This window comes from Eptatretus burgeri, chromosome 5 (assembly GCF_056783735.1).
Source record: "Eptatretus burgeri isolate ZD-2024b chromosome 5, Ebu_testis_v1, whole genome shotgun sequence".
Taxonomy (NCBI): Eukaryota; Metazoa; Chordata; class Myxini; order Myxiniformes; family Myxinidae; genus Eptatretus; species Eptatretus burgeri.
The window spans coordinates 53,960,970-53,982,759 of record NC_140965.1 but is presented as its reverse complement, the minus strand read 5'-3'; the positions used below and the strand labels follow the sequence as shown (position 1 = coordinate 53,982,759).

The window sequence follows — 21,790 nt, the reverse complement described above, 5'->3', positions numbered from 1 at the left end:
TGTGTGTGTGTGTGTGTGTGTGTGTGTGTGTGTGTGTGTGTGTGTGTGTGTGTGTGTGTGTGTGTGTGTGTGTGTGTGTGTGTGTGTTTCAATATATTTTCGCTTAAAAAAATGTTTTCTCTGCAACGGCTTGTCCAATCGATGCCAAACCTTAAACATAGGATGGATAACTTCTTCCCCGAAACCATTCAACGAAATTTTTTTTTGAAACTTGGCATGTGTCATCAACTCTCCCATTGGAGTATATCTCTCCCATTCTGCAACCTGTCCAGATGGCATCTGCTCACGTGTCCTAAAAACCTGTTCCTCTGCTCTTGCTCACCCTCTCTCTGTTCTATTCACCCTCTCATTTGCTCAAGGTCATCTGCCCTCTGCTTGGAAATCAGCAAACATTACCACTCTGCATAAAAAAGGTGCAAAAACAAAACCCTGCAACTTCAGACAAATCAGCCTTCTCACAATCATCAGCAAGGTTATGGAACCCATCATCGCTTTACACATTAAATCCTTCATCTTCTCCAATGTCCTGATTTCCGATCATCAATTTGGTTTCAGACAAGGTCACTCTTCCTTGGATATGCTGCTTCTGCTCTCCCAACAATGGATGGGGGTCCTCAATGCCGGACATGAAATCAGAGCCATATCCCTGGACATATCGTGTGCTTTTGACATGGTCTGGCATGCTTCCCTGCTCACCAAACTCTCTTCCAATGGCATCCAAGACTATCTCCACTCATGGCTCGCAGACTTCCTCTCCTGTCGCAGTCAACGTGTGGTCCTAAATGGAGTTCTTTCATCCCCTCTTCCTGTCCAGGCTGGAGGTCCTCAAGGCAGCATTCTGGGCCCTGTTCTTTTTCTGGTTTTCATCAATGATCTCTTCGACTCTCTGAAAATTCCTCTTTATCTCTTTGCTGATGACTCCACCCTCTGCCATACCATCTGTCATCCCTTCGACCGGCAAGCACTAGCTTCTTTACTCATTACAGATCTGGGTAAAATCACAAACTGGTCCAACACGTGGAACATGTCTTTCAATCCTGACAAATCTCACACTTTCACGATGTCTCTCCGAAAAGACCGTTTAGAACCCCCCCCCATCCCCACAATCCTCTGGAATAAGTCCTTTCTTTCAAGCTTCTGGGTCTCACTATCTGCCATGATCTTTCCTGGGAAAGCTACATTTCCAACCTCACCTCCAAAGCCAGTCGTCGGCTCGGAATCCTCCCTCGTGCAAAGTCCTTCCTCGTCCCACCTGAGCTTCTGACCACATACAAAGCTTTCATCCACAGCCTGATGGAGTACTGCTCTCCATTCTGAACTGGTGCTCCTGCCTCCCACCTTTCTCGGCTTCACGCAGTGGAAACCAAGGCATTTCGGATGATTGGTATCTCCAGCGATGAGGCTGAGTCTTTGGGCCTCTCACTCTCTCACCACAGGCAGGTCAGTCGTCTTTGTATTCTCCCATCTCTTCTCCGGTCTTGCCCCTCCCTGCTGTGTCGACGATTTGTGCCCACCATATTTCCGCAGGGCACTCAAGGTCCACCAACAACCCCCTTCTCGTAAAACAACCAAAATTACGAATCACTGCTCACCTTCACTCTATCTTTCCTCTTTTTCCTTGCCTTTGGAATAAACTCCCTCACTCTGCTCAATCCCATTCTTCCCTCCAGGCCTTCAAAACAGCTGTTCACCACCATCTATCATCCCCAATCCAAATCCTCGATCTTTTCTACCCCCGTTAATTCACCCCAAACCCACCTCCTTCAAATTCCCTGCTTTCCTTCCTGAAAGTCCCTGTAATGTCCATCTTGTATACCCTGTGTTTCCCACCCCATCCCTCTCCCTTCCACAGATCTCCTAATGTTTCTGTTCCACACTGTTTTGTCCTTCCCACACCCGCCTCTCTTGTCTCATGCCCCCCTCACTGTGCATTGTGTGTTTGCTGTTATACGAGCCTTGACAAGGTAAACAAAAAAAAAAGTGATGATGATGACATCATCAGTGAAGTGGTACTCCAGCCAAAATTGCTTCAATCAAAATCCTTATCCGAAAAATCTGAAACTTCGTATATCTGATCTACGACCCAATGTGAGTGAAGAATTAAACTTATGACATCATCGGTCACGTGATATGGTGGTCATATTGGATTGAAAATAAAACGTTAAAAAAAAAAATGTTCCTCTGCAAAACCGCTCAACAGATCGATACAAAACTTCATACATTTGATTGATGAGCAATGAGGAATATAGTTTGAAAAAAAATTCATATTCACCTTCATTTACGCAACTTACCCTTAACGTGCACAAAAGTGGTTGTTAAATATCCTAATAATCAATCACTATTCAACAAATCTGTAGATAATGGCAATGTATGTGACATCGGGTGGAAGGATGATATGGGTGCCTTGGCTATAACATTAGTATAATATTATAATAATATTTATATTTATAATAATATTTGGGCATAATAGTTTTGTGTTCAGTTAACAATGGTATTTTTGTTCAGAATGATCATGCGAGGCAAGACTTTGCGCCCTTGTGACTGTCGTTCTAGTTGTTTTTAGGCATTAGACATAAGCCAATTTTCACATTAATTCCACATTACACATTACACAGCCACCAATCTTAAAATCAAACACAAGTCCTTTCACTGATAAAGTACTGGGGTATGGATCTCCTCAGTGATGATAGTAAGTATCCAGTAGCATGTGTTCACAAATGGTGCCCCTCCAGCAGGTGAGCTTGCCTAAACAAGTCGAGAATGTTCCAATGGTCTCAGGCTGAATACATTGCATTGAGACCATACCCGGACCTGGAAGGGGCTAGTGCATTGAGGACTCCATTTTGGGTGTATGTTATCTATCTATAATTCCAGCAGTGTGTGTGTGTGTTTATGTGTGGGTGACTGTCTGTGTGGGTGACTGTCTGTGTGGGTGACTGTCTGTGTGGGTGACTGTCTGTGTGGGTGACTGTCTGTGTGGGTGACTGTGGGTGACTGCGTGGTTGACTGTGTGTGGGACTGTGGGTGACTGTGTGGGTGACTGCGTGGTTGACTGTGTGTGGGTGACTGTCTGTGTGGGTGACTGTCTGTGTGGGTGACTGTCTGTGTGGGAGACTGTCTGTGTGGGTGACTGTCTGTGTGGGCGAGTGTCTGTGTGGGTGACTGTCTGTGTGGGTGACTGTCTGTGTGGGTGACTGTCTGTGTGGGTGACTGTCTGTGTGGGTGTCTGACTGTGTGGGTGACTGTCTGTGTGGGTGACTGTCTGTGTGGGTGACTGTCTGTGTGGGTGACTGTCTGTGTGGGTGACTGTCTGTGTGGGTGACTGTCTGTGTGGGTGACTGTCTGTGTGGGTGACTGTCTGTGTGGGTGACTGTCTGTGTGGGTGACTGTCTGTGTGGGTGACTGTCTGTGTGGGTGACTGTCTGTGTGGGTGACTGTCTGTGTGGGTGACTGTCTGTGTGGGTGACTGTCTGTGTGGGTGACTGTCTGTGTGGGTGACTGTCTGTGTGGGTGACTGTCTGTGTGGGTGACTGTCTGTGTGGGTGACTGTCTGTGTGGGTGACTGTCTGTGTGGGTGACTGTCTGTGTGGGTGACTGTCTGTGTGGGTGACTGTCTGTGTGGGTGACTGTCTGTGTGGGTGACTGTCTGTGTGGGTGACTGTCTGTGTGGGTGACTGTCTGTGTGGGTGACTGTCTGTGTGGGTGACTGTCTGTGTGGGTGACTGTCTGTGTGGGTGACTGTCTGTGTGGGTGACTGTCTGTGTGGGTGACTGTCTGTGTGGGTGACTGTCTGTGTGGGTGACTGTCTGTGTGGGTGACTGTCTGTGTGGGTGACTGTCTGTGTGGGTGACTGTCTGTGTGGGGGACTGTCTGTGTGGGTGACTGTCTGTGTGGGTGACTGTCTGTGTGGGTGACTGTCTGTGTGGGTGACTGTCTGTGTGGGTGACTGTCTGTGTGGGTGACTGTCTGTGTGGGTGACTGTCTGTGTGGGTGACTGTCTGTGTGGGTGACTGTCTGTGTGGGTGACTGTCTGTGACCGATGTTTCTCAACAACCACTGGTCTGATCTAATTGAAACTTGCCAGATATATTGCTGGGGCCCTGTGGATGTGACTTTTCAAGGTTTGATATTAATCGGACAAGTACTTTCCAAGTTATGGCCATTTATTTACCAACCAATGAAAGGACACGTTGCTGCGTAGGTCGGTGCGCAGCTGGCCCACGATGACGTCACTTGCCGTGCCGGTTACGATGGGGATCGGTGCCTTAGTTACCATGGCGTAGGAGTGGCAATGGTCAATGGCAGCGAATGTCATGGCAAGCAAAGACAGGGAGGTAAACTTGATTTTAATTTGGATTTTAATTAACTCTGTGTGTAAGTATCACAGCAGTTGTTACTTCAATGCAAGCGATAATTCGTGGAATGCATGTGAACATTCCATACGGGCACGCACCACTTCCAGATAGTGATGACTTAATGTATCTATCTATAATTCCAGCAGTGTGTGTGTGTGTGTGTGTGTGTGTGTGTGTGTGTGTGTGTGTGTGTGTGTGTGTGTGTGTGTGTGTGTGTGTGTGTGTGTGTGTGTGTGTGTGTGTGTGTGTGTGTGTGTGTGTGTGTGTGTGTGTGTGTGTGTGTGTGTGTGTGTGTGTGTGTGTGTGTGTGTGTGTGGCCGCTGTTTCTCGACAACCGCCGGTCCGATCTAATTGAAACTTGCCAGGTATATTGCTGGGGACCTGAGGATGTGCCTTTTCAAGGTTTGATATTAATCGGACAAGTGGTTCCCAAGTTATGGCCATTTATTTACCAAACCAATGACAAGACACGTTGTTGCGTGGGCGTGGCCGATGGGGAAGGGAAGCTCAACCGCGTTCCCCATTACAGGTTACAACGTACGGACTTCCGGAGAGTGATGACTTCGTGTATTCTAATAATTTCTCGATTTCTTATGCACATTTATAGATAAACACAATGCTGCAAGTTATGATCGTTTTCATATTAGACGGTGCATAAATTTCAGTAACATCAGAGTGCTGGTATGTTCCGAACCAGGAAGTATTTTTCTTTTTTCTCTCTTCTCTTCTCTTTTTGTTTTTCCTTGCGACGACATTGCGAAAAGACAAAATACGTTGGCGCTAATTGAATAATTGGCCATTAAAACCTAAATTGCGAATCATCATGACTGTGATATGCGAACTTCCGTGCCACGCACTACGGGCACGTGAGAGCGAAGAAACGGCCTGTGTGGTTGTTGTTTGTTGCTCGCGGTTTGAATATTTATTTGTTAAATTTTTATTTATTTATTTATTTTTTACGGGCACGTACTCGTATATATAATTCCAGCAATGTGTGTGTGTCTGTCTGTCTGTTTGTCTGTCTGTCTGTTTGTTTTTCTGCGACTGCCGGTCCGATCAGATTGAAACTTCCCAGGAATATTGCCGGGGCTCCGCAGATGTGCCTTTCCGAGGTTTGATGTCAATCGGACGAGCGGTTCCCAAGTTACGGTCATTTATCTGTCGACCAATGACAAGACACGGTGCTATGACATCACGAATGACATCACAATTAATGTTTATTTATTTCTTTCTTATTATTCTTTTTTTTGCACGATTGACGGTCCGATCTGATTGAAGCTTGCCAGGAATATTGCTGGGGACCCGCGGATGTGCCTTTTCGAGGTTTGATATTAATCGGACAAGCGGTTCCCAAGTTACGGCCATTTATCTGTCGACCAATGACAAGACACGGTGCTATGACATCACGAATGATGTCACAATTAATGATTATTTATTTATTTCTTATTATTCTTTTTTTTTTTTGCACGATTGACAGTCCGATCTGATTTAAACTTGCCAGGAATATTGCTGAGGACCCGCGGATGTGCCTTTTCGAGGTTTGATATTAATCGGACAAGCGGTTCCCAAGTTACGGCCATTTATCTGTCGACCAATGACAAGACACGGTGCTATGACGTCACGAATGATGTCACAATTAATGTTTATTTATTTCTTTCTTTCTTATTATTCTTTTTTTTTTGCACGATTGACAGTCCGATCTGATTTAAACTTGCCAGGAATATTGCTGAGGACCCGCAGATGTGCCTTTTCGAGGTTTGATATTAATCGGACAAGTGGTTCCCAAGTTACGGCCATTTATCTGTCGACCAATGACAAGACACGGTGCTATAACGTCACGAATGACGTCACAATTAATGTTTATTTATATATTTGTTTTTTGCACGATTGACGGTCCGATCTGTTTGAAACTTGCCAGGAATATTGCTGGGGACCCGCGGATGTGCCTTTTCGAGGTTTGATATAAATCAGACAAGCAGTTTGCAAGTTACGGCCATTTATCTGTCGACCAATATCTGCGAGAGAGGGGGACGGGAGAGAAGAAGGGTGAGACTAGGGCGGAGAGAGGGGGGCAAGAGAGGGGGGAGAGGGGGTGAGAGAGGGGGCGAGAGAGGGGGGGCGAGAGAGGGGAAGCGAGAGAGAGGGGGTGAGAGAGGGCTGCACATACTGGCACGCAACTACGGGCCCGCCCCTACAGGCCCGTACTACTAATAATTTCTCGACTTCTTATGCGCATTTATAGATCAACACAATGCCCCAATCCAGTCGTTTACGAGAGCGAAGGAATGGCCTGTGTAGTTGTTCGAAAGTTTTTTTTTGGGGGGGAGGGGTTTGCATATACGGGCATGCACATACGGCCACGCACGTACGGGCATGCGAGAGCAAAGGAACGGCCTGTGTGGTTGTTTTTTCTGGCTCGCGGTTTGAAAGTTTTTTTTATTATTATTTTTTTTGCACGTACGGCCACGCACGTACGGGCACGTACTCGTAAATATAAAATGAGAATTGCCCGACTATACAAAATGAGCTGCTTACAAACAAGCTTCATATCACTTCACAGCCAACCCGAGTAGTTCAATCACATAAAGCATCAACTTGTGGTACAAATGCAGAAGACTCCAAAGCTGTGCAACAACTACACTGCCAGACTGGTTTACCTGAGAGTTGCATCAAGAACGACAGTGCAGAATAACCAAATTGCATTGAAGTTACACTGACTTTATTACCTGCAATGGCAGAAGCTTGGCAAATTTTGTTGTCATCATACAACTCTGGTGATAGCGGGAGGTCATTGATTACATGAGAAACGAGAGATTGCTTCTGCCAATTGCAGGTGAGACATGCAATCGAGGCTTATACATTTGAGGCGTTGCATGTGGGTGGGTCTTAAAACTTTGACATTGCATGGTGATTCTAAAGCATCGTTAACAATACCAACTACCAGGCAAACGAATGCACAGCGTTGGAGCTGCCTGCATTTGTGTAACGTGGTAATGCGTTTTGCTATTAACTACTGAGTTTGGGTGGTAAATGGTGTCACGCTTCCTTTTGCAATAGTGGGGCAATTTGCATAATCATATAAATCCCAGACACAGCTTGGTAAAATTGATGAGGTGAGAGATGAATGAATTTCTCCAGTCAATTGCAGGTGATAAATGAAATCTATACTTTAGTGGATTCACACACATTTATTGAATTATACAATCATTAATTTGTACATATATTGATGTGTGCACGCGCGCGCACGCACGCACACGCACGCACGCACGCACGCACGCACGCACGCACGCACGCACGCACGCACGCACACACACACACACACACACACACACACACACACACACACACACACACACACACACACACACAAGCATGTGCACAGACATGTGCACACACGTACGTATATGTATGCATACAGACAGAGCCACACACAAACAGCAACACACAGACAGTCACACACAAACACTTTCACACACCAACATCCACACCAGAAGATAATAGAGAATGGACATAAAACAAGCAATTTCAGTGTGTATACCAACTCACCTTCACCATGGGCACATATTGCTCAGGAGCAGCTGGTTGAATCTTGGCTGAAAGTTCAAGTACAGCTTTGACGAGCCCTGTCACACTGCGGTACACTTTGTCGTTACCCCTGTCCGCCTCCGACATGGCCAGGGCCCTGGTTTCCTGTGAGGACGCCCACACAAGGCCTGTTGGGACACACTCCATCTGAGCTCCGAATGTGCATGTGGTATCAATTTAGAAAAGTTCTCTACGATAAGCACCGTCAAGAATTATTGACAAACTAAAAGGGCATTATTTGGCTCATGAAAAAAAAAGTATTATTTTGCTTTGCTCGCCTGGCCTTATTTAAGCATTGTGCAGTTTCTACCACACCAGAAAGCAAAATAAAATGTAGATAATGATAAAGTAGTGGAAAGATGAGAAATGGCATAACTTGTGAGGCCTCAGTGTCCCCTTCAACACCAGTGTGCATCATCATCTCACTTCCTTCCCGAACTTTTATTTCCTCCCAACTTTTTATTTTCTTAAAGCAGACTCGGTGACATCATGGTTAGAACATCTGCTCCAAGTATGGGAAGTAGGTGGTTCGAACCCCGGCCGATTCATGCCAAAGACTTTAAAAATGGTATGTCCTGCTTCCTTTGCTTGACGCTCAGCATTTAAAAGGATAGAGCATGGAGAAACAACCATAACTTGGTAATACTAGCACAGGCTTTGAGAGGCTTACTGGCCTCTTCCTGCATTTCAGTTCCTTGAAAAGGAACTTCTTATTATCATCTTCTTTCCCTCTCCCTTCCTCCCTTGTAGTATTTTCTTTCATTTCGGCTCCTCCATAACCCATTCCCGTCTCATCTTTGTCAAAATGATTTTTTCTCAATTTGTGCCATCCCTCCTATGCATTGGTAATACCAAAAGACCAAAAAAACATCCAACGTTGAATAAGTGAGTGGGATGCGACTGGAGACAACACTGTCCTGATTGTGTACTACCTTTTTTGTATCACCTCCATAACTAACCATTGCTTGTCCTACACTGATTCTTAAAAATGCTTACAAGTACGACAGAATTGATCGTGGATTGTTTTTTTTCAACGGATGTTTGTGAAAATGTGTACCAAACAACGATTTGTACATGTTGCATGAATTGCCGGAAGAACATTTTAAGTGATGCTTGCTTGGGTGGAATGAAAGTTTCCTGACTGGATAACATCTTGTTTATATTGATATAGTATTCCATGAATGGTAAAATCTATGGAAATATTGAGGGATTGATGAATGATTGAGGGAGAGGAGGGGGTGTTGAATATGACGGGGATGCAAAGAGATTTAAAGGAAAGGGGTGGATGTATGGATCTCACTGTGGAATCTCCTCCATTAAGCAGGTCCATTCGTTGGGGGGTTGGAAGCATGCTTCCTGTGGTAGCTTCCTCCAGCCGGGGGGGCTTCCTTGGAGGGAGCAAGGGACCTGATCGGCAAAGGTTTATGTTTATGCTGTAAAAATAATAATAATAATAATAATAAACGAAATAGCAAGATATTTAATAATGCTTGCACACACAACACTATTGTTAATTCGTTACTCTGGAACAGAGTTAACAACAGCGTTGTGTTTCCCCTGGGACATGACGTTCTGAAATCAAGCAATGAGCTTGTTCCTTGACGATTTATATCATCTCTGATGATGACAATCATGATGATCAAATTGGACAAAGCTGAGAAATCCTCACAAATGCAAAGCCATGTCCTTGACTTTCAGTGGGGAAGTGTATTGGTATTATAAATGTGTTCCAGCAAATAATTAATACCATATGAGGATCTTAAAGGCCTGTCAGGAGATCTGGTAACTGTGACCAATCCTTCCTGTGGGAGGAAGCCAATGTACATGAGGGTAAGGGTGCATGTATGTATGTCATAGCCAGCCAAATGGCAAGACCTTGCTAAAATAGCTCTAATGTGAGCCCATCTGTGTCAAACCCTTGCTGATCTATGTACATAAACACATCGTACCTCTTACAACCGGCTGGTAAACAGGCTGCAGCTCTGTACCCTGCTGGAAGAAGAGAATATATCCATACATATCATGTTATGTACGATATCTGACCAAATGACTCGGAATAAAAAAAAAATTACGTTCCTTTGTTACCAAATAATAAGAGTTGAGGAACATGCAGGGATGAAATGCATTTTTTTTTCTCCAACTTCGCAACTCGTTTATTTGTTTCCAGAGTATGTTTGTTTACTAGTTGCACACACTCCACCACAGGGCTCAACAGTAACTCTTTTCCCAGTCAGTCCATGGAACAGGTTGGTTTTATCTTTTACCTATCCAATCAACTATTGCACCTGTCCAACTATTCTTAAAATGTAATTTAATCGTCAAACCTCAGACCGAGCCCCACCGCATCAACTGAAACCAGATCTCAAACAGACCGCCGACGCGTGAAAAATCATCATTTAATAAACGACACGTACAGTGTTTACTGAATGTATCATGTTTCGCAGACTCGAATACACAAAGTAACTTAAAGAAGAAAAAACATTGACAACAAAAATCAGCCACATTGTTCAGATCATTGATGATGTGCAGTCCACACAGTGCCTGCACACTCTTTCCAAGCCAAAAGTTTGAATAAAAACACACTGTTTATAAGTGATGCAATTCTTACGAAACCAGATCGTGGTTTTATAACTTACTAAATCGAAAATTCGTAACTTTACAACTCGTATATTCGTTTCCTGAGTATGTTTGTCTGTCTCTGTCTGTCTGTCTCTCTCAGCCACCTCCAAATCACACTTCCACACCGATCTTCATGAAACTGAACCAACTGGTAGGGCTAGTCAAAAGCTATAAACCTATTATTTTTGACATCAAAAGGTCAAATATAAAGGTGACAGCAAGGTTACGTTTCTTGACATACTTTTTGAGATATCTTGGCACAGAGTCGTTCTTGAGATTTACGGTTTGTCGCTACATTCTACTCTTTAACAGTGCTTTTATCAGGTTAGTCTTTCACTTCTGGTAAAACAAATTCTCAAGAGGTCAAGGGTAAAAATTTGGGCCTCAAGGGCAAATTTCTAAAATCGTCAATTTTCAACCTAATGACGAAATTTGAAAAAAAATTGCATATTGGAGCACTGTATTGGTTCCCGTAAACCCAGAACGATCTATTTAGCCTTTTTGATGTGTCAAGTTTCCAGGACAACAATTTAACCTCATTTTTGTATCAATGTATGTATATATATATATATATATATATATATATATATATATATATATATATATATATATATATATATATATATATATATATATATATATATATATATATATATATATATATATATATATATATATATATATATATATATATAGCACAAAACTCATAATGGAGCTGCCATTCACACACACATGGATATACTGACGAGACAAACACTTAACACAGCAACTGAGCTTGGGGGAAGTGCCATCACATTCTAGGATACTCTGGGTACCAGTGATGTCAAAACAATGGCACCGCTTTTCTCAGTGTAGTCAGTGGGGCATTTCCTCAGGAGGAATTTCCTCCTCACCATGGATGACAACCGCTGGGGATTGTCCATGGTCAGGTCAGGTCAGGTCAGGTCAGGTTAGGTATGGGAGCATACTGAAGCAGCGGGTCGCTGCGTTTACTTTCCACCATTACTACAGCGGCCTCCGTCTGGCCATCCCTCAAACAGACGCCTGGCACATCCCCATCTCCTTGAGATGCTAATCAACCTGCTGCAGCCACGAGGCACGTGGTTGGTACATTGGCCTCCTCCACTTACGAGGCTCACTCGCTGAGAGAATCTGGTGAGCATGATCAATGTCAGGAAAACGAGCTACATGTTCATACAACCACAGCTGATGCAAACAGACTGTGCAGGAAACAAATCCCATTTGAGTCTCTCTCAGCAATAGCTCATTGGACACAAACTCCAACCCGTGAAAGGAAGGATTCTCCAAAGAGACCTGGTACCAAAGAATTAAGTCTCCATCTGAGATCCCTGGTCATAGTCCAAGTCGCACATCCATCGAGAAAGACTGGAAGCACCAAGGAATTGAAGACTCAGACTTCTGTCCTCCTGCATAGGTAATGACTGTGCCACATCCCATAATCCAGTGAATCCATGACTCACCAGGCCTGACCAAGACATCTACTGAACTCTGCTTCACAGTCAGCAAAGACATGAATATCACTGCCAAGGTAAGTGAAGTGAACATCCTCACCACAAACAGGTACAGACAAGACAGCAGCATCCACGATGTTATTGAAAGCATGGATCTTAGATTTTACCCAGGAAACCCATAAACCCAGCGGCTCCCAACTCCTCATTAAGCACTGCGAGGGCCCCCAAAAGGATATTCATTGTCTCCGCAAAAAAAAACGCATCGTCTGCAAAATCAAGGTCAGAGATCTTGATATTCCCAAACGATGCCTCACAGCTGATTCTACCCGACATCCTCTCGAGAATCCAATCTACACAAGTGCTGAAAAGTGTGGGGGCCAGTACATACCCCTGTTGAACTCCAGTGACAACTGTAAATAAGTCAGAAATGGTATCACCACATCTCACAGCACTCTCAGTACCAGAGCATAGTTCAGACATCAGATTGATCAGTTTTTGTGGCACCCCACGAAGACCAAGAATCCTCCAGAGGGCATCCCGATTCACTGAATAGAACACTTTGCAGAGATCAACATAAATTGCAAGCAGCCGCTGCTGAAACTCTCGTCTGCATTCAGTGAAGACCCGAAGAGCAAGGATACGGTCAATTGTTGACCTCTTTGGTGTAAAGCCTGACTGCTCTGGGCACTGGTGATCAGGCAGATGGTGGCGAACCCTATTAAGAATTATTCGAGCAAAGACCTTGCCCGGCACTGAGAGCAGCACACCACTCTGTAGTTGTTGCAGTCCTGGCGATCACCCTTCCTTTTCCAGAGAGGGACAACAAGGCCCCTCTTCCAGTCAGTTAAGAAGATTCCTGCATTCCAGGCTGAGATGTACGAGTAGTTTATGATATTGCATGCATACATAGGTGCACCGGGGAATGGTGAAGCAGTCATGTGACGCACCCATGTTCCAATGCTGCACTGTGCTGTGTTGTGTCCATGTCCGAATTAAGCTTGTTGTTCCCACTTCAAATCCTCCATCCCCGTCTATGGAATACATTACACAGGTAGAGTACAGAACTGCATGCAATGACATGAGTACATCATTTCCACCAACCTTGAGAAGTTCAGCATGGATGCCACAGATCCCAGGAGCTTCACCCAATTTCAACCAGTTCAACCACAGCCTTTGTTTTCACAAACAAAGGTGGATCACAGTTGATCAGAGGATTCACAATTGGGAAAGTAACACCCCTGACATCCAAATTAACAGCTGGTGAGTTAGCCTGGTACAGTTGCATAAAGTAACCGGCCCAGCGGGCCTTCACTTCGGACTCCTCTGTCAAGAGCCCACCAACATTCGCTTTGAATGCAGTACAGCAAGGGATGGGGCTTGGAGGAATGCAATGCATGAATTCCCCTGAAAGAAGGATGAGAATCATTTGATCACAGGTAATGTAACCCCTCACAGATTCCTCACACATAGGACTCCTTGTCTGCCCTCAGCGTACAGTTTTACACCTTAACTCCCAGAACATCTCAGCTCTGCCATTAAGCCTGGCCCTGCTATTCTGTTCAAGGGTATCCAGTGTCCCTTGAGAGACAAATTTCTTCTTCACCCAACAGTGAGTTCCGAGACATCCACCAGCAACATCAGGGTTAGTGGTCTTAAAGGCACTCCACAACTCTTCATGATTTCCCAAAGCACCCAGACCCATGAAATCCCCACTCAGCCTTTACACAAACTCCTCAGCTACCCTCTCATCCTTGAGCTTGCCAACATCCAGCTTAGGCTGGGATGGCACCATTCTCCTGGATTTCAGGTGCAACTTGAGTGTTGCCACAGCAAGCCTGTGGTCAGTATTGAGGAACTGAGTACTCTGCTTGACCCTGCAGTTCTGGATCATCCTCCAGCAACCAGCAATGAGCACATAATCAATCTACTTTGCCACTCCACACCATTGGAATACAAAGTCCAGCGATGAGCTCGTGGGTGCTGAAACCATGAACCAGCCACCCTAAGTCCATGACTTCTTTCAAAGTCAAGGAACTTGGTGCTATTCTGGTTCACAGTTCCAGACTCATGGGGACCAACACATGTCTCATAACAACCCCGATCACTGTCAGTCGATGCATTGAAATCCTCCAAGACGGGAAGAGTGTCTTTCCTGAGGCACTGATCAACCACAGACTTGAGCACTGCATAGAATGTGTCCTTCACGGTGAGGTCACTCGCCTCAGAGCATATCCAGAGACCAGGGAAAGGACACCCAAGGAGTGACGAATCCTTAGTCTCACAATATGCTCATTGACTGGTGTTACCTTAATTATCATTGGAGTCAGCTTAATGGACACAGCTACAGCAACTACTTGGGCATGGTAACAATTAAAGCGACCAAACCAATAGTAGGTGTAACCACCCGCCATGATCACGCCACTATCCAGTCTTTGAACCCCAGAGAGTGCTGCAATACCGATTTTCAAGTGTTTGAGCTCAGATGTCAACAGAGACAGGTGATCATCCTCTCTTCGGGATAGGACATTCCAAGCACCCACCCGAAGGGACTGCCCCAGGTTAACCCAAGGAGACCGCAGTCTGGTGGACAACACCTCAGTACCACTCTGCCACACATCACTGCATTCTGACCCAGGAAGTTTACATCATGCTTTTCCTCCTATCACCAGGGAATGGGGGTCCCAAAAGCTTTGTCCCAATCCCATCACCTAGTGAGCTGCCCTGCGAAGTACAGCAGCACAGGAGGTACTCCCACAGAGTAGGGTTTCAGTTTTCTTTGCATTTGTGGGTTTTGCAGAATGAAACGTTTTACGGTTGCCGGAGTGCAAATCCTGGCACCAACCTCCTAACAAAAGTGACCCAACTGCAGGAGGATGTCTGCAGACACAGTTGGGTACAATATATGGATGGCCTTTGGCTCATAAGGATCTCCGCCTTTTGACAGGTATTATTTTTAATCCTGCTGGATGTCCGTGTCCATAGACCCTCCTCACCAGGGGACCTGGTGGGTGAGATGGTTTAGTCGCTGACAACCCAGCCATGAAACAGGTTAGTACAGGTTTACATGGTACCTGGAACAAGTCACAGATCTAATCTGTCCTGACCCAACAATAATCCTTTTAAGTGCTGTCTATCCTTTAAAGTACCTGATCCATCCTTTTAAGTGCTGAGTGTCAAGCAAGGAAGCAGTACGTTCCATTATAAAAGTCTTTGGTACGACTCGACTGGGGTCTGAACCGCCAACCTCCCAGACTTAGGGTGAATGCTTTAACACTCTAACCTTTACACCATTACAATAAAATGGGACTTTTGTGATTTTATTATTGACATATCTCAAAAGGTTTAAGATATCAAAATGAAACTGAAGTACCTTATTAGTTCAGATGTGTGTAAAGTTTGGTTAAAATTCATCAAAAGTCAAGGTCAATGCCATCTAAAACTTGTAAAACACCTATTAGGCCACAGTTAGAAAATATATCAACCAAATTTGTCACGCAAAATAGTTCATCATGTGAAACACTTGATTGATCAAATTTTCCAAATTATCAAATTTCTGTTTCCATGGCAACTATTTTTTTTAATTCGGATTTCAAAAGTATCGTGCTCTGCACAACATCTTTCTTGTTACTATTTGATGTTCAGCTGAAAAATGTGTTTATTTCCCTTGTCTTAAGAAGTCACATGAGTCACATGTCACATGAATTTGTGACCATTTTGTTTTGGCGGCATAATAAATTTATGCAGCAGTCAGGTAGATGTCAGCCTGCATTTGGGTCCCTGTCTATACCAAAAGATGATATAAATCCTAGTCTATACCAAATGATCATATAAATCCAAAAGATCATATAAATATTGTGAGCATGTGGGCGGAGACCATCAAATTTCTTTGACATTTTCGACAGGAAGAGGAGGGGAGATTGTAGGGTCTAAAAGCATCCTCTTAATCACTCCTAATCACTTTGGAATTATGCGAAAAAGAACAACTATGATAGAGGTTAAGGTATGTCAAGTTTATGAAACACCTTGGTGATAAAATGGGCATGTCCCCCAGACCGGTTTATTGAAGTTTCGACTTGTCCAACAGATAAAATTTCCTGCCCTGGACAGTTGTACAACCATTTATGTCAAGCACTGCCCAATCAGCAGTAATGGGGTTGTTTAGTGTTATCCTGAGATTTGTTTACACCTGAGCCTGGGTTTAAAGGCCCTGGTTTTGGTGCTTATGCTGCGTCATTACATCCATATTATGTTGCATTGCAGCATTATAAAAATGATTATCTCACATCTCTAACATTCACATTTAATATGTGTAGAGGCAACGGCTTTTCCGACGAGAAAAGTAAAATTTCTCTCACCCATTTGTATCTGATGGTCAAGTATAGAATACAGTATAGCTTCCCAAGTTCCATCATGGGTACATTAAAAAAAAACAATGAAGATAATAATGGTAACAAGAAAAAGAGCAATCAGAGATTGCAGACCCTTGCCAGGACTTGTTTTGTGTGGTGTGTTGTGTGGTGTGGTGTGTTGTGTGGTGTGTTGTTTGTGTAGTTTTGTATGGTGTATTCTGTTTGGCATTTGTGTACCAGTGTGCTATGCAATTAATAAGAGACATAATTAGAATTGCCACTTTATAACTGATGTGAGTTTTTTATTATCTATATTTGTGAGTATATATGATGTGAGTATATATATATTTTTTATTATATATATATATATATATATATATATATATATATATATATATATATATATATATATATAACTGATGTGAGTGATGACTGATGTCGTGCTTTGATGCATGTACCAAGACGTCATGCTTTGATGCAACCCCGCTTTGATCGGACACCTGACCCTGACCCTGACCCAGACCCATGACATGATTTTTTATTATTCAATTGAATTTAGAATGGGATTAAAATCGATTCAATTCAGATCAAATGGAAGACCAAGTAGGTACAGTCCTGCATTGGAGTAATCAGAAGGGACCCAAACAAGCAAAAAGAAAAGATGAACTTATCAGGTGGAACCTGGATAGGATTCGCATTTCAGCTGGCACTCCTCTACCCTGAAACACATCAAACACATCTAGGTACAACCAAGTGAGCCTTATTCATAAAAAATACAATTAAAAAACCCCACATCAAATAATTAAATAATTATGACTGCCAGACCATGTGTCTGATCAAGTTGAAATTAAAAACATGTATTTCCCATCACCATTAGATCACAATTGTGAAGTTTCACATCGACCGATTAACCGGTTCCAAAGAAAACATTATTTAATATTTTCTTAAATCCAATGTGGCTGCCAAACCATGTGACCTATGACATCATATGTGTGAACCTTTTGTTCCTCGTGGATAGGCGGTCAAATGTGTGAAGTTTCACCTCGATCTGTTCAGCCGTTTTGGAGAAGAAGATTTTTGAAGGTTTTTGTGTTAATACCAATATGGCTGCCGAACCACATGACTGATGACATCATCAATATTTTCTCCCCATACAATTTAGCCCCAGATGACTCAAAAATTTTCATACTGATCAGCTAAAGTGTTCCACGTATGCAATTATAACGTCAAAACAAACCCACCTGACATCATCAAAAATAAAATCATACTTGTTTTCCATAGGGAGTATTTCACATGTGCCAAGTTTCAATTTTTTTCCATGGAGTGGTTTCGGAGATACAGAGGTCCAATTTTTCCCCCTTTTTTCCAACATGGCTGCTACACCACATGACCTATGATGTCATAATTATCAGTAAAACATTCTACATGAATAGTCGCACCGATAGCGAAAATTTTATGTCAAGTGGATAAGTGGTTGCAGAGAAAACAGAAAATTAGTATGGACGGACGTAGTACGTACAGACGGATGGAGAACCTAAAGACATAATTCCCCTGGCAACTTCGTCAGTGAAGACATAAAAATAAATAAACCAAATCATAAGAAGTTGGAAACAAAATAAAAATTAATGAAGCAGGTCGGTGGTGGTAGTTGTCCTTCAGGCGACAACAGGCAGAACAGCCAGCTTCACCGAAGCTTATTCTAACAAACTATTCCTAAACCCATTTCACTAGTCCCACTAACTCTATCTTTCATGTGAATGTAACATGACCAATCTCCTCCTCTCCACAGAAGTTAGCACAAGTACGTGCCGGGACTAAAAGGTTGGAATGGTGTGGTCCTATCTGGCTCGCTGACGGACTGCCTCAATTGGAGTTCTTACCCCTTTACAAGCAATTTGGGACTCATTGAGTCCTCGCAAATGCCAATTGCCATACTCCTCTTCTTTCTAGTGGCTGCATACATTGAATGGTGTGAAGGGGAAGCATTTCGAATCGGAGAATATAAGAAAGTAATTGCTAATTTTATGTTGAGATTGCAATCTGCATGGGTGGCAAAATAAGTCAAAACAAATTGGAAACAAAGAAAAAAAAAAAAAACATAAAATGTCCTAGCCCCCGTTGTTTTAGTAATTTTGCTGAATGAAGTTAAAAGGGCTAGCTCATATTTATTTCCAACTAAAATGGTCACCATTCTAGCAGTCAGCAATCTTTGATCAGATTGCAAAATAAAGTTAGGTGCAAGCGTGTACTATGCTTGTGCCAAGTTTGAACAAGATCGGAAAATGCATGACTGAGGAAAGGTTGAGGACGTGTTTGATACTGGGATTTTTTTCAACTTAAATGGCCACCAGTCGGCCATATTGGATCTGATGTCGAAAAAATATTGACGTGCATATGTAAGCCATCATTCTTTATGTGTGTGCCAAGTGTGAACAACATCAGTAAATGCATGTGAACAACATCGAGAAATGGTTGAGGACGTGTTCAACATAGGGGTTTTTACAACTAAAAATAGCCACCAGTCAGCCATCTTGGATCTGATCTCAAAAAACATTTGGTGCATATGAATGGTTACGTTTGTGGGAGGGAGGGGTAGATATTACCATAGAACAGCAAGTAGGGAAAGGTCAGCTTAAGAATTGTCTTGTTTGCCTGTACACCATAAAGGGGGTGGTGGTGGTGGTAATAATAATAATTAGTTAGGGATTATAATTAAGGAAACTGTGTGAAAAACCATGATGTAAACCACTGGTTTATTTGCTTTTTATTTGCAGATGTGAGGCGCCAGGAGACTTGGCACGAAAGAGGTGGGGGTGGAGCTATGAACGCCTCCCGAGGGGTGGAGTAATGGATCACCTTGGAGAGCAGAGCGCCACCCTGAGAGGAGGAGCGGAGTCATAAATTCCTCCCCAAAAAGGGGGGGAGCATTGCCGAGGAGGAAAGAAAGGGAGGAGCTAAAAATGCAGTTCGTGGAGAGAAGATGATCGAGGGAGTTGGTGAGAGTTGGAGAGTCTGAGATGAGGATGATGGGAGCAAAAAAGCAGTTGGTGAGAGAGTTGAGAGTCCGAGGGGAAGATGACAAAGGAAAAGGAGTTGGGCTGAGGAGAACTGGAAGAGAGGACTGTCGAGGTCTCGAGAGAAAGTGTTCTGAGGAAAAAAAGGAGAGCTTTCTCTGAGGAGGTCATCCTGCCTGCCTGTGCTCGTCCTGCCTGTCTGCTTCTGTAATCGCCAGCCTCTGCCTACCTGTGCCTTTTTTCATCGAACTGCCCAAGTGCTTCATCTCATCACCCTGGTTATCTCCTGCCCATCTCAACATCCTGCCATCGCCTGCTCACCTTGTCATCGTCCTCCTCATCCCTCCTCATCACCTGCTCATCCCTGTTGCCCCAGAGCTGAGTCCCCCACTTGTATTTTTTGTTCCCTTTCCGTCTGTGACAGTCTGGGTTGAAGCGCTTTACTTTCTTTTGATTTATTTTACCCATTTGTACATAATTATTTATTATCGATTCTGTATTTTCCTTTTCTTCCCCACCACAACCTGCCATCATCTCCTCTGTCGAGTTCAATCATCCCTGGTTCTTTTGATTATTGTGGTTCGGGAAATAAACCCGTTGGGTTTAAAAGCTTTAAGGTTTCTCGTGTCTCTCCTCACGACCCGTGTGCGCATTGTCCACCATTAATTCGGAACATCTCCAAAGGAGTTGAGCCGCTGGGACATCGCGGGACTTTCACCACCCGCTGCAACAGCTCGACATTAGTTGAGCCATCGACGCTACAGTGTACCATCATGTGTTGTCTTTGTGCCAAATATGAATAAAATTGGTCCATACATGTCTGAGATATGGTTGCGGACGCACGCACGCACACAAAAAATCAAGAACAAATACATAAGCCCCCGTTTCAGACCAAGTCCAACAGGGGCTTATAAAACACCTTAAATGGCGATTTATCCGCCGTGGAGAGAAGCTGACAATTTGGGCCTTACCCTTTGTCCTCTGATCCGCCATGGAGAGAAGAGAAGCTGATGTTTTTGACCCTTTGTTGGAGTAAAAATCACCATTCATTCCTCATCTACCCTCGTACAGTACATGCAAAAACACTTTCATTTTGTTGTTAACTCCCCTCTTTTACGGTACTAATAAGCAATTTCACACGCTGCCCTTTCAGTGATTTGAGCATGGCCCACACGTTTGAAACATATGTGCTTCAGCACAGTTTGCCTTCTGGGCAATGCGGCTCCACTTTGGCTTACCAGTGTACTCTTTTTCCGTAGCACCTGGGCCCACCACAGGTGTGGTGTAATTGTCAATGATAAAGCATGTCGAGCATATGTTTAGGAAGATCTCATCTCGCCTGCTCATGCAGTGTCAATATTGAAGCTCCACTTTTTCCCCCTTCCAACAATCTTGTGCCTCTCCCACCATTTATGTATTCTTATATGGAGTTTTTCTTTAAATAAATAATAAATAAAAAAGACCTCAAAATGTTTTGGACAGGTTATGACAAAAACTTGGTGGATGAGTTGGGTAAGTGACAAGAAAGAACAAGTCGATTCAATTTTGGTTAAGGTCTGGATGCAGATCTGCTTTATCAGTGGATGCAAAACGTAAACGGTTCAGCCTGGTGGAGGTATACTCTCTTTCGAGTGCCGTTCTAGTGCAATGTGTTATTGGTGTAGTGCAGGCAGCATGGGCTGAATGGCCTCCTGCTGTGTCAAATTTCCTTATTATTCCTTTTAAATTCCCTCAAAGGAACAGCAGTAGAACAGTAACACAGAGCAGAACAACACTGGCAGAGATCGTGGTACAGCAAAACGTTCCTGACAAAACAGCAGAGCATCAACAGAGGTCCCAGGCAAAGGAAGAAAAAAAAAATCATTCCTCCATTCCTAAAATTGTCCCCCTTCCCAACTCCACTTGCCCATGATGTGACATGGTACATTTTCACCACTGGTGCAATCAGAATGCCTGTGGCTCTTGCCAAATATGGCGCTTATCCGAATCATCAGGTACGGTCATTAGCGTGCTGCGCAGCAGTGGGAGGGTCCTCCTAGGGGCCCCACCCCATGTGATGATATTGATGGCACTGGCAGTGACATCACGTCCACAGGCCCATGCCAATGTCAGAGTGAGGGGAAAGAGGGGAGTGAACGTTATCAAGCGCACCGGACAATCTCATATCAATTACCTTCTCAGGGCTCTCTTCACCTTTCCTTGCTTGGCCCTTGTTTGTTTCCTTGCATAATGGTCAGTGGGATTATCAAACATAACCCTTTCCCGACATGGCTTGCCGCATGGTGTCACATTAATTACACTGTCTGAAGTGACAAAGGGTAATTCTGCACTGGATCCTTAAGCAGCCTGCACAACATTCTGCACCAGATCCTCAATCAGTCTGCACAATATTCTGC

The 21,790-nt window shown here is 43.8% G+C and overlaps 1 protein-coding gene across 14 annotated transcripts in view; it reads right to left on the bottom strand.

The window, feature by feature from the left end:
* LOC147026448 (focal adhesion kinase 1-like) overlaps positions 1-21,790 on the bottom strand; it is a 168,193-nt gene that overhangs the window by 54,807 nt on the left and 91,596 nt on the right. For 6 of the 14 annotated variants that reach the window (XM_085881878.1, XM_085881877.1, XM_085881873.1 and 3 more), the window contains 3 exons: positions 9,890-9,932; positions 9,241-9,347; positions 7,902-8,045 (listed from right to left, as the gene is read on the bottom strand). In XM_085881878.1, the coding sequence (XP_085738004.1) occupies positions 7,902-8,045; positions 9,241-9,347; positions 9,890-9,932 (294 nt within the window). Of the gene's footprint in view, positions 1-7,901; positions 8,069-9,240; positions 9,348-9,889; positions 9,933-21,790 lie in introns of all 14 variants that reach the window. The other 8 variants (XR_015058348.1, XR_015058349.1, XR_015058347.1 and 5 more) reach the window with 8 other exon arrangements.